General features: G+C 41.2%; 1 protein-coding gene across 7 annotated transcripts in view; it reads left to right on the top strand.

Annotated features, from left to right (window-relative positions):
• The window catches only part of smpd3 (sphingomyelin phosphodiesterase 3), a 285032-nt gene extending 266566 nt beyond the window's left edge, over positions 1 to 18466 (top strand). For all 7 annotated transcript variants that reach the window (XM_043707230.1, XM_043707232.1, XM_043707229.1 and 4 more), the window contains 4 exons: positions 8108 to 8197; positions 11260 to 11323; positions 13861 to 14023; positions 15858 to 18466. In XM_043707230.1, coding sequence (XP_043563165.1) covers positions 8108 to 8197; positions 11260 to 11323; positions 13861 to 14023; positions 15858 to 15959 — 419 coding nt within the window. In that variant the 3' untranslated portion in view covers positions 15960 to 18466. The remainder of the gene's footprint in view (positions 1 to 8107; positions 8198 to 11259; positions 11324 to 13860; positions 14024 to 15857) is intronic.
• Positions 18467 to 21225: the final 2759 nt, after the last annotated feature.

The raw sequence follows: 21225 nt of genomic DNA, 5'->3' as shown, positions 1-21225 counted from the left end.
TCAATCCATGCAATCTGGGAGAATCTCCAAGAAGGTAATTCATTGGTAACCCCACAATGAAGTGGAGCTTTTGAGTGTGAGTGGGAGAGTACATGTGCAGTTTCTGAGATGATACTACTGCAGCCTGCAGACTGAGCGGGAAAATGTCCCTGAGTCATAAGAGTCATACAGCAAGGAAACAGACCCTTCAGTCCAACCAGTCCATGCCAGATATAATACCAGACTACATTAATCCCACCTGCCTACTTCTGTCCCAAATCCCTCCAAACCTTTCCTATTCATGTATCTATTCAAATGTATTTTAGATGTTTTAATTGTATCCAGATCCATCACTTTCTCAGGAAGTTCATTCCACATGTAAACAATCCTCTGTGTAAAAGATTTCCTCATTTGTCTTTTTAAAATCTCTCTTCTCTCACCTTAAAACTGTGTCCCCTAATCTTGAAATCCCCTTTACTTGGGAAAACACAACTAACCACTAACTCTATCCATACCTCTCATTATTTTAAAATCTTCTATAAGATCATCTCTCAACCTCCTACGCTCCAGTGAAAAAAGTCCCAGCCTATCTAGCTTTTCTGTATAACTCGAATCTTCCATATTCGGTAACATGCTGGTAAATCTCTTCTGAACCCTCGCCAGCTTGATAATATCCTTACTATAACTGGGTGACCAGAACTGCACACAGTATTCCAGAAGAGGCCTCACAAATGTCCTGTACTACCTGAACATGACCTCCCAACTCCTATACTCAAAGTACTGAGCAATGAAGGCAAGTGTGCCAAACGCCCTTTTAAACACTCTGTCTATATTTGACACAAATTTCAAAGAATAATGTACCTGTACCCCTAGGACTCTCTGTTCTACAACACTATCCAAGGCCCTACCATTAATTGTGTAAGCCCTTCCCTTGTTATACCAAATGCAATACCTCACATTTATCCAGATTTAACTCGATCTGCCATTTTTCCGCCTATTGATCCATTTGATCAAGATCCCTTTGTAATCTTAGAAAACCTCCTTCACTGTCTACAACGCCACCAATTTTGGTGTCGTCCACAAACTTACTAACCTTGCCTTCTATATTCTCTCCCAAATCATTTCTATAAATGACAAACTAAAGAGGACCCAGAACCGATCCCTGCGGAACACTGCTGGTCACAGGCCTCCAGTCCGAAAAGCAACCCTCCTCTCTGTCTCCTGCTGTTAAGCCTATTATGTATCCAATAGGCAAGCTCACCCTGAATCCCATGTGACTAACTTTAATAAATTAGTCTACCAATTGGAACCTTGTGAAAGGCTTTATTAAAATCCAAGTAAGCAATGTCTACTGCTCAGCCATCATCAATCTTTTTGGTAACTACCTCAAAAAACTCAATCACGTTTGTGAGACATCATTTTCCTTGCACAAAACGATGCTGACTATTCTTAATTGCCTCTTTAAATGTCCATAAATCCTATCTTTTATAACCACCTCTAACGTTTACTCACAACTGAAGTTAGACTCACAGGTCTATTGTTTCCCGGTTTCTCCTTACAACATTAGCCACTCTCCAGTAATCAGGCACCTCACCCATAGTTATAGATTATGCAAATATTTCTTCAAGGGGTCTCGTAATTTCCTGTCTTATTCCCACAACATTGTGGGATACCTTAGATCAGGACCCAGAGATTTATCCACCTTTATATTCTCTGAGACCTCCTGAAGTTCCTCTTCTGTAATGTGAACTGTTTTTAAAACATCAAACTTTATTTCTCTGCATTCTCTAGACTCCACTTCTTTCTCCACAGTAAAAACTGACACGAAATATTAATCTCTCTCATCTCCTGGGTTTCAACACAAAGATGATCTCTTTGATCTTTAAGAGGCCCTACCCTCTCTCTAGTTACCCTCTTGCTCTTAATGTATTTGTAGAAAATCTTTGGATTATACTCAACCTTTCCTGCCAATGCTATCTCATATCCCCTCTTTGCCTTACAGATTTCTCTTAAGAATGTCCCTACATTCTTTATATTGATTAAGAGATTCAATCAAACCAAGTTGTCAATATCTAAAACAAGATTCTCTTTTATTCTTGGCTAGAGCCTCAGTATCTTTATTTGCTCCAGCAAGCAACTGTATCAATAACTGAACATCACATGTAAATGTGAGAATTAGCTTTGAACTGAGTTGGTTTAACATTAATCCCATTGCAGGACATTAGTGCCTTAAGGACATTCTGTGTGGAATTAATGGATCTGTTATTCAATTATTTAATTCAGTTACTCTAGTAATAGATTTGGTTCTTTCACATTGTTTTCATGCATTGAGCATTAACAGTCTAACTGGATTTCTGTAAAGGGCATGATAAGAAGGTGAGTTACTTGCCCCAGAATTACCTGCTCTTGTAGCCACAGAATTTATATGCCTTACTGAATTAAGTTTCTGGTCAATGGTAACCTCCAGGAAGTTGATGGTGATAGAAACAATAATAGAAATGTTATTAAATGTCCATCAGGGATGGTTAGATTCTCTCTTATTGGAAATTGCCATTTGCCTGGCACTTGTATGATGAAAATGTTACTTGTCATTTATCAGCCTAAGTCTGAACATTGTTTAGGTCTTAATGCATTCAGTCGTGGACTGCTTCAGTATCTCAGGAGTTACAAAGGGGACTGAACACTGTGCAATCTTCAATGAAGCACCTTACTGGTGACCTTATGATGGAGGGGAAGGTCATAGGTCAAACAATCTATTCCATCAAAGACACTGCCCTGAAGAACTCCTTAAGTCCTGGGCTGAGATGATTGGCTCGAACAACCACACCACCTATTTTTCTGCCTTTTTATATCTTTAAGCAGCAGAGAGTTTTCCTCTCAATTTCCATTGATTTCAGTTTTACCTGGGGTTCTTGATGTCACACTTTGTAATGTTGATACCAGTGTTGGCTGTATTGGAACAGCTTGCCGTAAGGGTATGGCCTGTTCTGAAGCACAATCGTCAATACCAAGCTTCATAGACTTCACAACCACAAGGAGAGGTTGAAAATAACACAGATTCTTTAAGGGGAAGCTGTATAAACACAGAGAGAGAGAGAAATAGAAGGATACCCTGATGAAGAGAACTTCAAGGAGGCTTATATAAGAACATACAAATTAGTAGCAAGAGTAGGCAATTCAACTCCTCAAGCCTGCTCTGCATTTGCTGCGATCTTGGCTGATCTCACCTTGGACTGAACTCCACTTCCTGCACGCTCTTCATAACTCTTCAACTATTACTAATTAAAAATTTGTCTATCTTTCCCCTAAATTTACTCAATGTTCAGGCATCCATCGCACTCTGAGGTAGTAAATTCCACAGATTCACTTTGAGAGAAATAATTTCTCCAAATCTCTGTTTTAAACGTGCTACCCTTATCCTAATTTCAGACAACATGTCAAGATTATATTTCAAGAAGAAAAGTCAAATTTCTTTCATGGAAAAAGATTTCACATGTGCCATTGTGGGGTCCGCCTTCCATTAATTGTGAGGGCCACAGGATCTCATACAATTACGTGTCTAAAGGTATGCTTATCTCCTCATTCTAGATTGCTCTAAAAAGGGAAACATCCTCTCTACATCTACTTTGTCAATCCCCTTCAGCATTTTATACATACCTCAATTGGATCTCCTCTCATTCTTCTAAACACCAGACAGTATAGGCCTAAACTGCTTCATCTCTCTTCATAAGACAAACCCCTCACCTCTGGAAACAATCTAGCAAATCTCCTCTGAACTACTTCCACATCCCTGTTTAGCTAAGGATACAATCACATTCCTTCAGAGTAAGGTAAGGTGAAATAAAATATAAGCAGCAACAGTGCTGATTGGTCTTTTTCTATATTGTAAATTCTTTGCTATTCCCTGTGCCCAGTGCCTTCAGGTGCATCTTGATATCATTTGGAGTGAATCAAATTGATGAAAGGAGGGAGAGAAAGCCAGGACGTATAGGCCAGTTAGCCTGACGTCAGTCTCTGAGACAGTACTGGAATCTATTAATGAGGAGATGTTATGATTCAATTAACCTTTATGAATACTAATTTATTTTAGTTTCTCAGTTAAGCGAGTCCCTCTAGTATTTCTGGGAGATTTCCTGTAACTTCTTCCATGAAGGAATACACCTGGTTTAGTTTTTTTTCTGCCATTTCCCTGTTCTCGACTGTAGATATTTTTAATTAACCCATTCGAACATATTATGACACACCCCTAGAGAAGGTGGGCCTTGAACACAGGCTTTCTTGCTCAGAGGTAGGGACACTATCACTCCATTATTAAAGTCCTCTGTTTTCCATTATAAATTCTCCTATTTGTAAAAGCCTATCTTTGTTCTTCCTAATCTTTTCCTTTTCACAAATCTGAGAAGCTTTTACAATCTGCTTGTATGTTCATCACTAATTTGCATTCATGTTTTTTTTCTCTTTCTTGGTTGGCTTCTTCGTCTTCCTTAGGTGGGTTCTAAATTGATTGCACTTCTCAGGTTTATCATTTTCCTAGCATCCTAATAGACAACTTACTTTGACCTAATGCAGTCTTTAACTTTTTGTGACATCCGTAAACTTGGCAATAGTACATTCACTTCCATCATCTAACTCGTTAATATATACTATAAGTAATTGTGGCCTCAGCATTGCTCCCTGTCATCAATTCACTGCAGGTGCACCCAGTGTGGTCAGTCCCTTGCCGTCAGGCCACTGCAGCAGAGTCCAATGCTGTTAGCGCCATCAGATCATTGCAGTCTGGCCCAGTGATATCAGCTACCCAGCATCTGGTCACTGCAGCTGAGCCCAGTGCTATCAGCCCCTGAATCCGGTCATTACCAGTTTCCCTGCCAGGTCAGTCCAAGCAACTTGAAGCATTTTAACTGTTGTTTGCTGCCATCTAGAGGAGACTTTCTGAACATATTAGGGTTTGACCAATTTTGCCAATTGCAGCATCACCAACTGCTCCCTACCCCGACTGTGAGATGAATGCACATTCTGGTCTCATCCAGTTGGCTGTTCCTCAGATTCAACTTGCACTGAGTGGTGGAGATCCCAAACTCATCTTATTCAGACTCAGTGATTATTTTGTAGTCAGGATAAGCCATTCAATCTTGGTGTCATCTGTAAATTAGCTTAACACTCCCCCCACATTTTCATATACATCATTTATGTATATAACAAACCGTAAAGGTTCCAGTACTGATCCTTGTAGTACACTGCTGGACTAGAGAAGGTGATGGTGACCTACTTTTTTGAATCCCTGCAGACTTTGAGATTTAGGTGCATCCACAGTACTGTTGGAGGGGTGGGGTGTGGTTTCATGTATTTAAACTCTGTGACAGAGAAAAGGCAGTGACACATTTCCAAGTCAGGATGGCATGTGTCTTGGATGGGTACTGGCAGGTGGCTGTGTTCCTATAAATCTGTAGTATTTCTGGGTGGTAGAAGTTATAAGTTTGGAAGGTGCTGTCAAAGAGACTTTGCTGAGTTGTTGCAGTGCATCTTGTAATTGATGCAGACACTGTTGCTTCTGTGCATCACTGGTGGAGCAAGTGAATGTTGAAGGTGGTGACAAAGGTGCTATTCAAGTAGACTGCTGGATGGTGCCAAGCTTCTTGAGTGTTGCTAGAGCTGCCCATGTACAGGCAATGGAGTTTATTCCATCACACTCCTGACTTGTGCCTTGTAGGTGGTGGAAAGGCATTAGGCAGACAGAATGTAAATTACTTGGAGTGATTGTAATGAGGTCACAGCAAGGTGGACATCATAGATTGGGGCTTTAGTCTGGTCTCATCACAGAGCCCTGGCTGACAGTTAAGAACAAGAGTGTCATATATTCTATTCACTCTGAGAGCAGGCCCTGAGAGGTGGAATAGGGTCAAGGACTCTCTCCATGTAAATAAAGGGTGACTTGGTGACAGGATACTGGCCTCTCTGGAGTTATTTCATTACACACCACAGAATGCTTGGTATTTGACCTGCTGTTGTAACCTACAGTAAAGGATTAGTACAGTTCAGTTTCTGATCATTGGTAATAGAAGGTTGATGGGAGATGATCTAGGGTAATGCCATTGAACCTAAAGAGCCAATGGTTAGGTTCTTCCTTGTTGTTGGTTGTCATCGTGTGGTGTGAATTTTTACATGCAATTTAGCATCCAATGGATGTGTCCAGAACTTACTGCATTTAGACAAAGACTGCTTCAATATCTGAGGAGTTGTGAATGCTGCTGAACTTTGTCAATGAACATCCCTATTTCTGATCTTATGATGAAAGGAGAGTCATTGATAAAACAGCTGGAAATGTTTAGCATTTCCTGCAACAATATCCTGGGGCTGAGATGATTGACCTCCCACAACAGCAACCATCTTCCTTTATTCAAGCTATGTGTTGAGAATTTACCCCAATTCCCATGGACTCAAGTCTTGCTAAGGTTCCTTGAAGCCACACTCAGCACATGCTATCTTGCTGTCAAGGGCAGTCACTCACCTCATCTCTAGCACACAACTCTTTTGTTCTTGTTTGGACCCAAGGCTGTAATGAAGTCTGGAGCCTCTGATGTAGCTTCACCAGTGTGCCACCTCACTTTTAGATATGTCTGGTGTTATTCCTGACATGTCCTGCTGCAGTCTTAACTGGATCAAGGTTGATCTCCTGACTTGATGGCAAAGGTAGTTTAGTGGATATGCCGAAGCAATGATGTTATAGATCAAGTTGAAATTCTAATGCTGCTGATTGCACACACAGGGCCTTATACATGCCTAGCTTTTAGTTGCTAAATGTTTTCAAGATCAGTCCTATTTAGCACAACAGTAGCTACTCACCTCAATGAAGCCTATCCTCAATGTAGATAGTGAGGGTTTTGTCTCCATAATGCCTGTGTGTTGGTGGTCACTTCTACCAATAATGTCATGGACAGACATCTGAGACAGGTGGATTGGTGAGAATGAGGTCAAATAGATTATTCCCTCTTGTTGGTATCCTTCCAACCTATTATAGACCCAAGCTAATATCTATGCTCTTTAGGACTCAACATGTTCAGTAAATAATCGTGCTACCAAGCCACTCTTGGTGATGAATATGTCACCAATCCACAGTACATTCTGTGTCCTTACTAACTCAATGGCTCCAGGTGATGTCCAATAGGAAGTACAACTGAGTAATTAGTGAAGGTTTTGGCAGGGTGTGGTAGGGATTGCAGGGATGTGGCATGTGAGGGAAATCATTTGGTGGTAATCAATTGGTGGTAATCAAAGGAGGCTTCCTTTCCCATGTTTGACCCAATGCCGTGAAATCTCATTGGGTCTGAACCCAGTGCTGAGGACCACCATTCCAACTCCCTCCTGTCTGTGTGCTCCTGTATATCATAACCTCTGGTGAGTGTGTCTAGCTGGTGTGACAGGACTTGATGGTGATTGTGGTATAAGGTATGATTCCATGAGTATGACTATATCAGGCCTTTGCTTAACTAGTCTGTGTCACAGCTCTCCAAATTGTGGCAAAAGCCTCCAAGTATTAGTAAGGCAGACATTGAAGGTTCAATGTATTAGTGGTTCTTGAAACTCAATGAAGCATTGATAATGAGGCCATCTGGCAAAACAATGGTCATCTGTTTAACATGCTTCTTTACACACAGTTGCCCAGATGACCTCATTATGAATTCTTGCCTGAACTCCAAGAACGGCCAGTGGACTCAGCCCTGCGAGGGCTGGTTACTTAGTTGCAAAAGGGACTGCTAGCTTTATTTACTTGACAATTTTATTAAGTTGTAGTAGCCTGAATTTTCTTTGAAGTGGCTTTTCAAAACAGTGGAGAGAAGTAAAGGTTTCTTTAATGGGACTTTCATTGGTGGTTTTTAATAAAGAGATTAAATGGACATGTTTATTTGCACATGAAATGTTAAATGACTGTTTTTTGTTTATTTTATGTACAAAGATTAGTCTATGCTAAATGCAGCGTGAATTTTATACCTTGTGGATGCTAGTGAACAGACATGGAGGATGCATTGGGAATATGGTGGATATATGAAGTCACATGGGGAGTATGGGTATGGTTATTCAATATATAGACTATATGCAACTTTGACTTCTCACCTAATTCATTTTTCAGAGGACAAATTAGAACAGCAACATTCATTATTCACCCATTACAAGGATCCCTGCCGTCTAGGCCCTGGAGAAGAACAGCCCTGGGTCATCGGTGAGTGCAACCCCATAGCAACAACTGGTATTACTTAATTTTACAATGAGGCACATGAGACTCCATGAAGGTCGATAATATGGTGATTTTAGTGAGGATGAGAGATGTTGGGCTAGGGACTGGTAGCTCAGTGAGGGACAGAGTTAACAATAAGGGAGAAAGAAATTTTGGAATTGGTAATAGTGAGATTGGATGATATGAGGTTCTCAGTGAGAATGTGGGACACAATTGAAAGGGAGGATAAAGGGTGATGGAAGGTAGGCACACAATAAAGATGTGGACAAGATGAATGATACATACCTCAGAGACAGTAGACCCGTTCAGGAAGTTGGGAACAATGGAGTAGCTGGTGTGGGCTTTGGGACCCATGACTGGGAGGGATGGGGGGGGGGGGGGTTATCTCATTGTAACAATTAGCAAAACAAATGGATACACTTTCAGTATGTATCTGATGCTCATGACCATGGTCTGGGAGACTGGCTGCATGCTGCATTAATCACCAGAGTCCATGCCTTCAGAATACTCTGAGCTTGTAGCACTGTTTCTCTTGCAATAGTCTCAGTACATTTGCAAACCAGCATGCAGTGAGCAGTCCAATCTGGGACAAGGACTCAGTGCTCAAGATCCAATTGTCCTGGAGTGAGCGCCGAAGTCCATGTGGCCATCAGTTTGGACAGCTAAGATGCATTCTGGGTGATATAGTTGAGATTGGCCATTCTCCCTGCTGCTCAAGCATGACCCAGTAAATGACAACAGATGTCATCGATGCTCAGATTTCCCATAAGGCCCCAAACCATGACTGAGAAACATTCAAGCATGGGGTTAACTAATCAGAGAAATTGGAGTGGGGTGGTATGAGTTTTGAGATATTGCTAAATTTTCTAACTCTGTGTGAATCTGAATATCAGACATGTTAATGCAAATACAGAAGGTAATGTTCATATGTGACTGCATCATCGAACAAATAAATTAATGACAACAAAAAATTGGCCCGCCCCATACAAAATTATGCTCCTTTTCCAGCACCTGCAATATTTTATTTTATTATTCACTCTATAACATGTATTTGTAAGTGTGGTTAGTTTAAATTTATTATGAGAAAATATTTATCACAGTTACAAAGCATATGTTTTCTGTTATCATAGGTCTCTTTTGTGGATAGAATTGGTACATTATTGCAGGTGAATGGGTTGGTGCTAACTTAGCTTGAAGGATTTTACCATTTTTCAACTAACAAGTGAATACAGAAATCCTGTAATAATGTAAAGTTTAACAGTTAGTTCCAGGCATTATTGTTTATACATGGGATTATTACTTGTTTTTAGATTTCAGTGTTTTGGATGTTGTTGTTTTCCAAATATTGCATTGGGCTAATTTCAAAGGAGCAGATTGCATAATATGAACAATCAGGTTGTGTAGAATTGTCTGACAAAATTATGGTTATAAAATATATCATACTGCAAATGTAACTTTCAATGGGCTTTATAAACAATCACATAATCCATAAAAGCTGAGTTTTGCTAACTCTATGTAAAACACATTCAAGGCCAGGAATATTTACCCATCCCCAATTATCCTTGAGAAGGTGATGCTGAGCTGTTTTCCTGAACTACACAGTCTCTCTGGTGCAGGTTCACCTATGATTGTATTGGTAAGACAGCACTTGAACTTTGACCCAGTCATAGTGATGAATGTTGATATATTTCCAAGTCAAGATAGTATGTAGCTTTCAGAGAATTTGCAGATGGTTGTCCGCTTCCCTTGTCCTTCAAGTGCTGTACATCACAGGTTTGGAAGGTATTGTCAAAGGGTCTTTGGTGAGTTGCTGCAGTGCATTTTGTTGATGTAGTATTATAAACTGGTGGTGAAATGCCAGCTAAGTGAACTGCTTTGTCCTGGATTATGTCAAGCTTCTTGAGTGTTGTTGGAGCTGTAGTCATCCAGGCTCCATGGAGAACCATCTTGATTTGGTACAGAGGCTATTGCACATTGACAAGTCCTTAAATGATGCCATCCTGCTTCTGGTCAGGCCATCAATTGCAGCAAGGTGGGGGTGTAGGGTGTTCTTAATGGCAGAACAGATGAAGGAAGACTATGTGTATCACTGATTGTGAAAGCAAGAGAGGACTGCAGCAACAAGGTACTCCCAGACATTGGAATTCACCAAAATCTGACCACCAATTCATCAAGCTCATGAGTACAGTGACGGCAGTTCAATGTCAGCATGTTCAACAAAGGCACATGCATATATCTGCCAGAGTCTTTAACAATAAGGCAAAATAATTGCGTTGAAGGAAAGGAAAGGAAGCAAGTCATATTACATTGGGATATCCTGTCCTGTGTGCCCAAAGATCTTTGGGTTAAGGAGTGACCTGTGCAGTCAGACAAGGATTCCTAGCAGAATCTTGTAACTAAACATTATCATCTTTGAATCATGATAATGATGACTTATTCAGGCCAGTGGAGAGTATTCCTTCACACAGCAGACTGGTGCCCTATCGACAGTGTACAGATTTTAAGAGTCAGGAGATGAGTTACTCGCTGAAGAATTGTCAGCGCTAACCTGCTATTGTCGTCACGATGTATCTGTCTGTCAGAATATATCATGGCTTCTGTATTTAGTTCCTTATCAGGGAGCTCTCTTCATTCTGCATTAGGTTGTGAATGTATTTAGAAAGTCCAGCATTTGTTTCCCATTCCTAAAAAGGATCTTGCTAGGCCATTCAGAGGGCAAGAGTCAACCACATCGCCATGGGTCCAGAGTCATGTGGAGACCAGGCCTGGTAAGCAAAGGTTTTACCTCAAAGCATGTCAGGAACCTGATGGGTTTTTAATAACAATTAATGATAGTTTCATGGACATCATTGCTAAGTTTAGCTTTCAATTCTGGAGTTTTATTAATTAAAGTCCACCAGCTGCCATGATGGGAATTGTATGCATGTCCCCTGAGTATTAACCTGGCCTCTGGACTAGTCCAGTAACATTAGCACAATGCCATCATCTTTCCGTTGCTCAGAGCAGTTTGCATTGGCTTTAATACATGAAATGTGTCTCCATGACAGGTACCTTAATGGATCCAGAGGGACTATATGATGAAGATACTATCACACCAGATAATCTGCAGAAGTAAGACTTCACGTTCTCAAAGTTTTCTGATTTAGAGATCTTTTCTCAGTACAAGAAACAGACTAAATGCAATCTTTGAAATTCTCAAAGCATATAAACATGTTTCCTTAAGATCCTTTAGTCTGCTCTGCTGTTCAATAAGATCATGGCTGGTCTGATTATCCCAGTTTTCCCGATCCCCAATAGCCTTTTGTCCTTTTGATTGTCAGTAGTCAATCCACCTCTACCTTAAAAATATTAAAATACATGTTTTGCACCAGCTTTTCAGGAAGTGAGCTCCAAATATTTATGACCCCTAGAGAGAAAAAAAATGTCTTTTCCTCTGTCTTAATTGGAGAACTCTTTATTTTGAAAAATTAACTCCCTCTAGTCTGGACTCATCCAATACAGGGGAAACATTATTTCCACATTTTAAAATTAGATTTGTTCGTGGGAGGTGAACAGCGCTAGCCCAGTGAGCATTGACTGTTGATCCCTAATTACCAGGTAAGGATATTAGTGAACTTAATGAGTCAACAGTGATTACATGGCTGACATTAGGCTAGCTTTTTAAGCCAGATTTCTAATCGATACAAATTTCACCAGCTGCCATGATACTGGAATCTGTAATGCCCAAAATATTAGCTTAGGATTCTGGTTACCAGTCTACTGATATTATCACTGCACCACAACCTTCCTTGTAATCCAGCCTTCATCCTAAAACCTGACACAAGTCCAGCTAACCTTTCTTCATAAGACAACCTGCCCATTCCAGGTATTATTCGAGTAACCTTACTATGAACTGCTTCTAATGAATTTATAATGTTTCTTAACTGAGGAGACCAATGCTGAAAATAATATCCCAGATGTGATCTCACCAATACCCTGTATAACTGAAGCATTACGTTCCTACTTTTGTAATCAGTTTCCCTTGCAATACATGGTAACATTCTATAGCTTTCTTGATTTCTTGATGTCAACATAGTAACTGTTTTTGATGCATGCAATGGACCACCCAGATTCGTCTGTATCTCAGAATTCTGCAATCTCTGAGCATTTAGATCATATGCTTCTTTTTCATTATTCCTGCCAAAATTGATAATTCATATTTTCCCACATAGTACTCCATCTGCCAGCTATTTGCCCACTCATTTAACCTATTTGGTTTTTATTCACTTGTGGTACGTGGCTGTTGCTAACTGGCCAGCATTTATTGCCTGCCCCTGGCTGCCCTCAAACTGCCTGGCTTGCTAGACCAGTTCAGAGGGTAGTTGAGAGTCAACCACGTTGCTGTCAGTCTGGACTCACATGTAGGCCAGACCAGGCAAGGTTGACAGATTTCCTTCCCTTAAGAATATTAGTGAGCTAGACAATGGCTGACATTGAAACCATTCTGACAATGGTTTCATGGTCATCAGTAGATTCTTAATTTCAGATTTCTTGTTTTAAAATTGAATTCAAAATTCATCATCTGCTGTGGTGGGATTCAAAACTAGGTCGCTGGAACATTAGCTGAGATTCTAGTAACAATGCCACTAGGCCATTGCCTCCCCCTACTGATAATTCCTTTCTATCCTTCCTATGCCTGCTTCACATTTATGACCAATCATGTCATTAGCAAATTTAGCAACCATACTTCTGCACCCTTCTTTCAAGGCATTTATATAAATTGCAGCTCTAGCATTAATTCCTGTGGCGCTCATTACAAATTGTCAACCAGAAAAGAACCAATTATGGATCAGGGAACATCTCTGGGACACATACACGAAACAACCCCACCGTCCCATGGCCAAACACTTTAACTCACCCTCCCACTCAGCCAAGAACATGAAGTCCTAGGCCTCCTCCACCGCCAAACCCTTACCACCCAATGCCTGCAGGAAAAAATGTCTCATCTTCCACCTTGGGACCTTCCAACCACACGGGGTCAATGTGGATTTCACCAGTTTCCTCATTTCCCCTCCCCCCACCTTATCCCAGATCAAACCTTCCAACCCGGCACCACCCTCTTGACTTGCCCATCTTCCTTCCACCTATCCACTCCACCCTCCTCTCCAACCTTTCACCTTCACCACCTACTTCATCTACCTTGTGCATTCCCAGCTCCCTTCCCCCCAGACTCCCCCCTCCCATTTATCTCTCAGCCCTGTTGGGCCACCACCTCATTCCTGATGAACAGCTTATGCTCAAAACATTGATTCTCCTGCTGTTCAGATGCTGCCTGACCTGCTATGCTTTGCCAGCACCACAGTCTTCGACGCAATGACTATCAGCTCCTGCATTGACTTCACTGACTTTGGTTACTGTATCAGTTTCCTTCCTGCTGACAATTCCGTTTGGCTTTCTGAATAGCAGAATCCTGGGAACTATTAGCAGGGGTTGGATTCTTGACATTTGGCCACAAATATTGTTGTAGGATAGGTACTGGACAAGTAAATCTCTTATCCCAGACTTTGGCCCATCAAATGTGATGGGTCTCACAGCAGCATCAGACCTTGGAAAAGACCCAACTATGACAAGTGATCAGACTGAAATGTAACCTTTGACCTTCTTCGCAGGGTGCTGGAGAGCGAAGAAGGGCGCAGGGAGTACATGGTCTTCTCCAACAGCAGGAATCAACCATCTTGTCAGAAAGGAAGAAAAGTACCACAGAAGAACTGTGGAAGGAGGATCGACTATGCGTTGTACTCTGAGGAAGGCCTCAACCCTGACTGGAAAGTGGTACGGTTCATGTAGCTGTCCCCATCTGACATGGACACTGCACAAAGTGTCCAGTATGAGTGGTAATGAATAGTGTCATCCTAAATTAGATTGAGATGACACCATGCCTTTTGGGAAAAGAGCAGGGGAGTGTGATTATCTTGATATCTCTTTTGAAGCAATGTCTTTATGTCAAATGTGCTGCATCATGCCATGTTCCTGCAGAAGAGAGTGTTGAGGTGGGTAAATGAATTCTCATTGGAAATATCATGCAGAGATGGTGTGGGGAACAGAAAGGAATATGGATATTTGCACAGCTGCAGATATTAAAAATAGTGAAATTTGTCCAGCACTGTAACAGTGGAAAGACTTGTTGGAAAGAGACATAAAGATCCTAAAGGAAGTTAATGAAACGTCCAAACTGGACTTAAAGTTGTTAATATAGTCCACTGTTAGTCACCAGATTCTTCAAATCATTGAAATAGTTTAGAATGTTCAACAAAAGGGAATAGGCTCCCAGCTGAAGTGTATACAAAAAGAATAAACAAATGCATGAGATAATAACTTAGTGCAGAGTTAATTTCACATATATAGGCTCCACTAGCAATTGTCATTTGAAGCTAAAATCAATTCATGCATTACAAAAGCTTCAACCATTATGTCCAAACTGGGTAAGAAATTTGGAACAATAGCAACGTGACCAAGAACACCAATCTTCAAAGTCTGTTTCCTCAGTGCACTCCTCTACATATGGTAGGCAGCAGGAAAGGCTAAACAGTCATCATCTTCACTGTCTCAGACTTAACTCCAGCATCTTTTAGTGGGACAAGGTTACCAACCTTTGGGTCCTGAAACATATTGATTCTGTAACCTGAGGGACAGCTGTATGTCCACTACAAAGACACCTGCAAGTGAGTTATAAGAATGTGTGAAATCAACCCAGAGAACTAGGAGACAACCACTGATACCTGTGACACCTGAAGGTCGGCTGCTCAGAGGGTCACCAGAAGAGGCAATGAGAAATGGGAAGCTCAGCTGAATAAGAAGAGGCCTAGACAAAATGGAAGGCAGTGATTCATGCATCTTTTCAGCCTATTGTCAGTAGAAACTTCTCTGACAGACAGGGGCTTCTGAGCCAGACTATAATGATATTTAACAGAGTTGACCACCAATGTTCAAGTCTTCATCTCATGAAAGTCAAGGCTGCCAGTGGACAGCAAAGATTGGGACCCTTATTATTTTCTTTCCAGTTCCGGGAACTGTTTGATCTATCCATTAAAAATATATTTATTGAAATCTTTTGTGGAGAAGAAGGCTGTTCAGCCATTGTGCCTGTTCTTCAAATAAAATATCCAATCAGTCTCACCACCTTGGTCTTTTCCCAAACTCTTGAAATATTTTGCCTTCTCATTCCTTTTCGAAATCAAGAAATCTACTTCTATCACCCTTTCAGACAGTACACTCTCGATATTGACATATTGTATAAAAATGGTTCTCATCATTTATTCTGTTCTTATACATTCACTAGTTCACTTATTGTTTAATATTTTATTCATTATTTAAAAGTCTGATGGTGTGATGCTCAACTGCTTCCTTTGTTCCAGCAGCTGAAGCAGTTTATACAAAGGTTTCCTGTTTGTCATTAGAAACTTTACCGAACTATCATTGAGGCCCCTGGAACCTAAGGAAACAGTTTGGGAGGGTTCGAAAATATATATTTGAGATATAAATGTATAAAAACATAACTGGGGCATTTAATAGTGAAGTATTTGATGAGTAAGGGTCCAACTAGATAAAGGGTTGAAATTCTTGTTGATTGACATATCACTGTTAACTGTTGTTGGTTTACATGCAGGAAGTGGAGGAGTTCAGCTTTGTCACCCAGCTGGCTGGCCTGACTGATCATCTAGCCGTGGCCATGCGTCTCTCAGTATCAACTGGAGAAGAGGACCCTTGACTTCAGGAGGCAGCAAAAACCATTCGGGAAAATGTTATCCACGTGGGAACAAGGGTAGTTTGCATTTCAGGTGCACAGATATGGATGACACCTGATCAAACCTAGCCCAAGGCCTCCCACTCGATTTGTTTATAGAAATTATTTTAGAAGAAGGTATCGTGGGCAATGATCAAAGATGGTTGTTTCCATGTTCTACTCCAGGAGGTTGAGGCCTTGCTATGGACTCCCAGAATAGTGGAGTATGAAAAATGACTTAGATATTCCTCACTGCCTTGGACTAGTGCCATTCTTGAGGTGTTCTTTTTTCTAAATGCCCAGCACAACTTAGTTTGTGACCAGTCTGTAAATGTGTTTGATGTTCCTTTTTTTGCATAATCCTTTGTATAACTTTCAACCAAGCTGTCACTTTTTTGCCTTTCAATAAGCATGGCTACATGGCACCGACACAGTCAGTGTTAGTTTGTGCCGCATTCCTAACAGCTTTAGTGCATGTCCCCTCTCTGACAGTATGTGTGTGTGTGTGTGTGTATTTATCTACATATATCTTAAAGCCAAGAGTCAGCAGGCAGATGCAATTAGCTGCAGTCACAGGTCTAGACCCTTCTGTCAATTGTTACTCTGATCACAGTCACTCAAAACCCACCCTTGCTGGTATTTCAGGTGTGGATGTCATGTGACCTTTGACATACAGTCTCATGAAAAACCCCTCAAACAGGGTCAGCAAGGAAGGGAAACTGACTGTCATCACCAATCAAAAAATGATTATGCTGAATTTTGTCTGGTTTAATGTAATCCGCACTCAAGACCAGTTCACAACAGAAGCTCAGTCTAAATATCAGCTTCATCTTGTGGCTTCTGTACAAACTGTTGAGACTAGCAGCATTCTTATTAAGCTGAGAGGTAGGAGAAGGTAGAAGAGGAAGGATGGAGGTAGGGAGCTGTCCCACCTTTGGTCTAATAAACAGATACAGGAAGATAATCAGAAATAAAAACAGAAAATGCTGCAAGTTATAACAGCTTATGGGGAGAAACAGAATTAACATTTTAGGCCTACTTGCTGAGTGTTTCCAACATATTCTGTTTTTATTCAGATTTCCAGCCTTCAGTATTGTATGGTTTGACTGGGGGCTGATAATCAATCCTGTCTGGTCACTGTTGCTCCAACAGGAAGTTACCAGCTCTAAAACCCCACTTCTATCACCACCACCCATTTGCAGTGCTGAGTATTTAGTGCAAACTTTTGCAACTTAATTTTAAGCCATGTCTTTCACTTTTCAAGAATTGCATCCTTGATCTATCAGCAGTTAAGGGAGTGAGGGCTATGACAGGGAGCATTGCCAACATTGTCAAAAGTGAATACAACCTCTTCTTGGGAGGATGACATTGAGCACTGCTGACCCTGTGTGAGGGGTATGCCAGTAATCATGGGCCATACTACCTGATGGATATACAGTTAACACTTCAACCCTATCCAAAGTAAGTCAAACATCCCAATTACAACACAGCTCACATGACATGCATAATACTTTGTCAGATGAGCATGTTCATTATTTTTCTCCTTATTCTTCCCCCTTCATGTAACCTCTGAGAGCTATGTAATGCCCTTTGACTGACACTAAGACACAGACATTGCACCAGAAAACTCTTTCTTGTGGTCAATGCTAGGACTCTGTAAAGTAATAACATTGTACAACAATCCAAACATAAAACACAATTGTGTGTGCGCGTGCACGTTGGTTGTAGCACCATTGAAAATAATGAAACATTCCTAAAAGGAGTATTGTTAGTCCTTGTGCAGAAAACAGCTCCAACCTCTGTAGTTTTTGCCCTGTGTAGAATGGTAGTAGACATTTGAATGACTGGAGCAGCGACTCCACAAAAATCCCCACACTCAGTGAGGGGGTAGCCCAGCACATCAGTACAAAAGCAAAGGCTGATGGACTCGCAGAAATCTTTAGCCACAAATTCCATGTGAGTGATCCATCTTAGCCTCCTCTTGAGGATCCAGCTTCACAAATGCTATTCGTCGATCAATTCAATCGACATGAGATCAAGGCACTGGATATTGTAAAGGCTTTGGGCTCTGGCAACATTCTGATAACAACGCTGAAGACTTGTGTTTCAGAACTAGATGTTACTCTAACCACGTTGTTACAGCCACAACACTTGCAGCTACACTACAATTTGGAAAACTTCTCTGGTATGTCCTGTTCACAAAAAAATAGCAAAAATCCAATCAAGCCAATTGCAGACCCATGAGTCAAGTGACACTTGTACTACAATAATCTACTCTTTGACAATTTTGGGTCCCTAAAGGTCCCTTAGCTCCAGACCTTATTATATCCTTAGTTCAAACATTGGGACAAAAGTGCTGAACATCAGAAACAAGGACAGATTGACTGGCTGACATCAAAGACATTTGTCCAAGAAGTCATGTATTTGGAAAGGCAAGGACTGATTCGGGATAGTCAACATGGTTTTGTGCATGGGAAATCATGTCTCACAAACTTGATTGAGTTTTTTTGAGGAAGTAACAAAGAGGATTGATGAGGGCAAAGCGGTAGATGTGATCTATATGGACTTCAGTAAAACGTTCAACAAGATTCCCCAAAGGAGACTGATTAGCAAGGTTAGATCTCACGGAATACAGGGAGAACTAGCCATTTGGATACAGAACTGGCTCAAAGGTGGAAGACAGAGGGTGGTGGTGGAGGTTTGCTTTTCAGACTGGAGGCCTGTGACCAGTGGAGTGCCACAAAGATCGGTGCTATGTCCTCTACTTTTTGTCATTTATATAAAATGATTTGGATGCGAGCATAAGAGGTATAGTTAATAAGTTTGCAGATGACACCAAAATTGAAGGTGTAGTGGACAGCGAAGAGGGTTACTTCAGATTACAACAGGATCTTGACCAGATGGAGTTTAATTCAAAGAAATGCGAGGTGCTGCATTTTGGGAAAGTAAATCTTAGCAGGACTTGCACACTTAATGGTAAGGTCCTAGAGTGTTGCTGAACAAAGAGACCTTGGAGTGCAGGTTCAAAGCTCCTTGAAAGTAGAGTCGCAGGTAGATAGAATAGTGAAGAAGGCGTTTGGTATGCTTTCCTTTATTGGTCAGAGTATTGAGTACAGGGGTTGGGAAGTCATGTTGCAGCTGTACAGGACATTGGTTAGGCCACTGTTGGAATATTGTGTGCAATTCTGGTCTCCTTCCTACGGAAAGATGTTGTGAAACTTGAAAGGGTTCAGGAAAGATTTACAAGGATGTTGCCAGGGTTGGAGTATTTGAACTATGGGGAGAGGCTGAACAGGCTGGGGCTGTTTTCCCTGGAGTGTCGGAGGCTGAGGGGTGACCTTATAGAGGTTTACAAAGTTATGAGGGGCATCGATAGGGTAAATAGGCAAGTCTTTTCCCTGGGGTCGGGAGTCCAGGAGGGATATGGGCCGGGTGCTGGCAGGTGGGACTAGATTGGGTTGGGATATCTGGTCGGCATGGACAGGTTGGACCAAAGGGTCTGTTTCCATGCTGTACATCTCTATGACTAAGTCAGTGGTGTACTGATCATGTCATTGGACCAGTAATCCAGCATTCAAGCCAATTCTGTGGTAACACCTCCTGTCTCCATGAAGCCTGTCCATCATTGACAAGGCACAACTCAGCAGTGTGATGGAGTACTCTCCATTTGCCTGGATGAATGCAGCTCCAACAGCACTCAAGAAACTTTACACTATACAGGACCAAGCAGCTGATGATGAAAACACATCCATCATTTTCAACGTTAATTCCCTCCACCACTGACGCACAGTGGCAGCAATATGTATCATCTTCAAGATACAATACAGCAATTTACTGAAGCTCTTTTGACACCACCCTTCAAACCCACAGGTTCACCACCTCGAAGGACAAATGGAGTAGATGCTGCAACACCAATACCTGCAAGTTCCCCTCAAATCTCAAACCACCTTGACTTAGAATTATATAGCTGTTTCTTCACCATCACTGGATCAAAATCCTAGAACGCTCTCCTTCATAGCACTGTAAGTGCATCTGTAACCCAAAGATTGTAGTGATTTAGGAAGAAGACTCTCACTGTCACCTTCTCAAAGGCAATTAGGTATAGGTAATAAATTTTGAACCAGTCAACAAACATACATATTCCCATGAATGAATAAAGGGGATTATGAAATGAATCATCAACAAAAACTGAAATGATTGAAGCTTAATACTGTTCCTGTATTACAGGAAGGATCCTATTGCCAATGTGTCAACCCCCAACATAGCAGCAGTGCACCAAGGGTTTCTCAAGTTTTCACAGCTTTGTGAAATCTGTGTCAACTATTGATTCCAGAGATAAATAAATGGAAAATCTGACACCCTTTATATTAGGCAGTTCATCCAGTTTCAGGTCAATTAATTCACCACTTAGTTGAGGAGTTACGGTTGTGGAGTTTCCTGCCATAGCACTCCACTATAAATGGACTGCATTCTGTAGCACTGACGAGTGGATTGTTTGACCCAAGGAAATGCTACCTTCAAATGCTCTTCATTACCATAAGCAGTTTCTCATCTTACCTGGATAATAGTCTTTGTGGGGTGAAGCATGTCTATTGTATAGGACTGGTTTGTCGAGAAGGTACAGAATCTGTGTGGTATTTACTGATTGAGCCCTCATTGCCTTAAAGGCTGTGAACAGCTCCTTTAACTGGAATTAACTGGAATTAAAGAACTAATGGAGTGCTGGAAATGGTTTCCCATCATTATCCACAAGTAGCTCTGTGTGAAAGAGACCTGCTGAACAGACACAATTCTGTTAAATGTCAATCTCAGCCATATCAGCAGCTTGTCCTGTAGTTCAGTTCCCAAGGAACAGCTTGAGGTGAGCATCTGGCACATTGGCCTCTTGAAGGAAAACACACTCCCTGGGACTCAGCACCAACTGCTTCACCAGCTGTTAAGCGTTCTTTATTTGTCTTTAAATCAGCAAGATATCATCGTGCCGTCTTTTCTTCACTGACTGTGTTCCAGGACTCCAATGTGATATGACTCCTCCCTTTCATCTTTCCTTCCTCCAACAATCTTCAGACTTGTAGAACTCAATCCTCTTGCAACCTATATTGGTTTTATCTGCTTTCCTCAATTGTTTAAAGCTTTGAATCTCCAACACTAGGAACCCTATGTACATATTATTCATAGAGAAAATCTTGCATTGATATAAAGCCATTCCGGACATCAGTACAGTCCAAAGTTAATGCAAGCAATATCCCAC

This window comes from Chiloscyllium plagiosum, chromosome 17, assembly GCF_004010195.1.
Source record: "Chiloscyllium plagiosum isolate BGI_BamShark_2017 chromosome 17, ASM401019v2, whole genome shotgun sequence".
Lineage (NCBI taxonomy): Eukaryota > Metazoa > Chordata > Chondrichthyes > Orectolobiformes > Hemiscylliidae > Chiloscyllium > Chiloscyllium plagiosum.
Note: the sequence above shows the minus strand (reverse complement) of the source record. Positions and strands in the feature narration are given on the sequence as shown.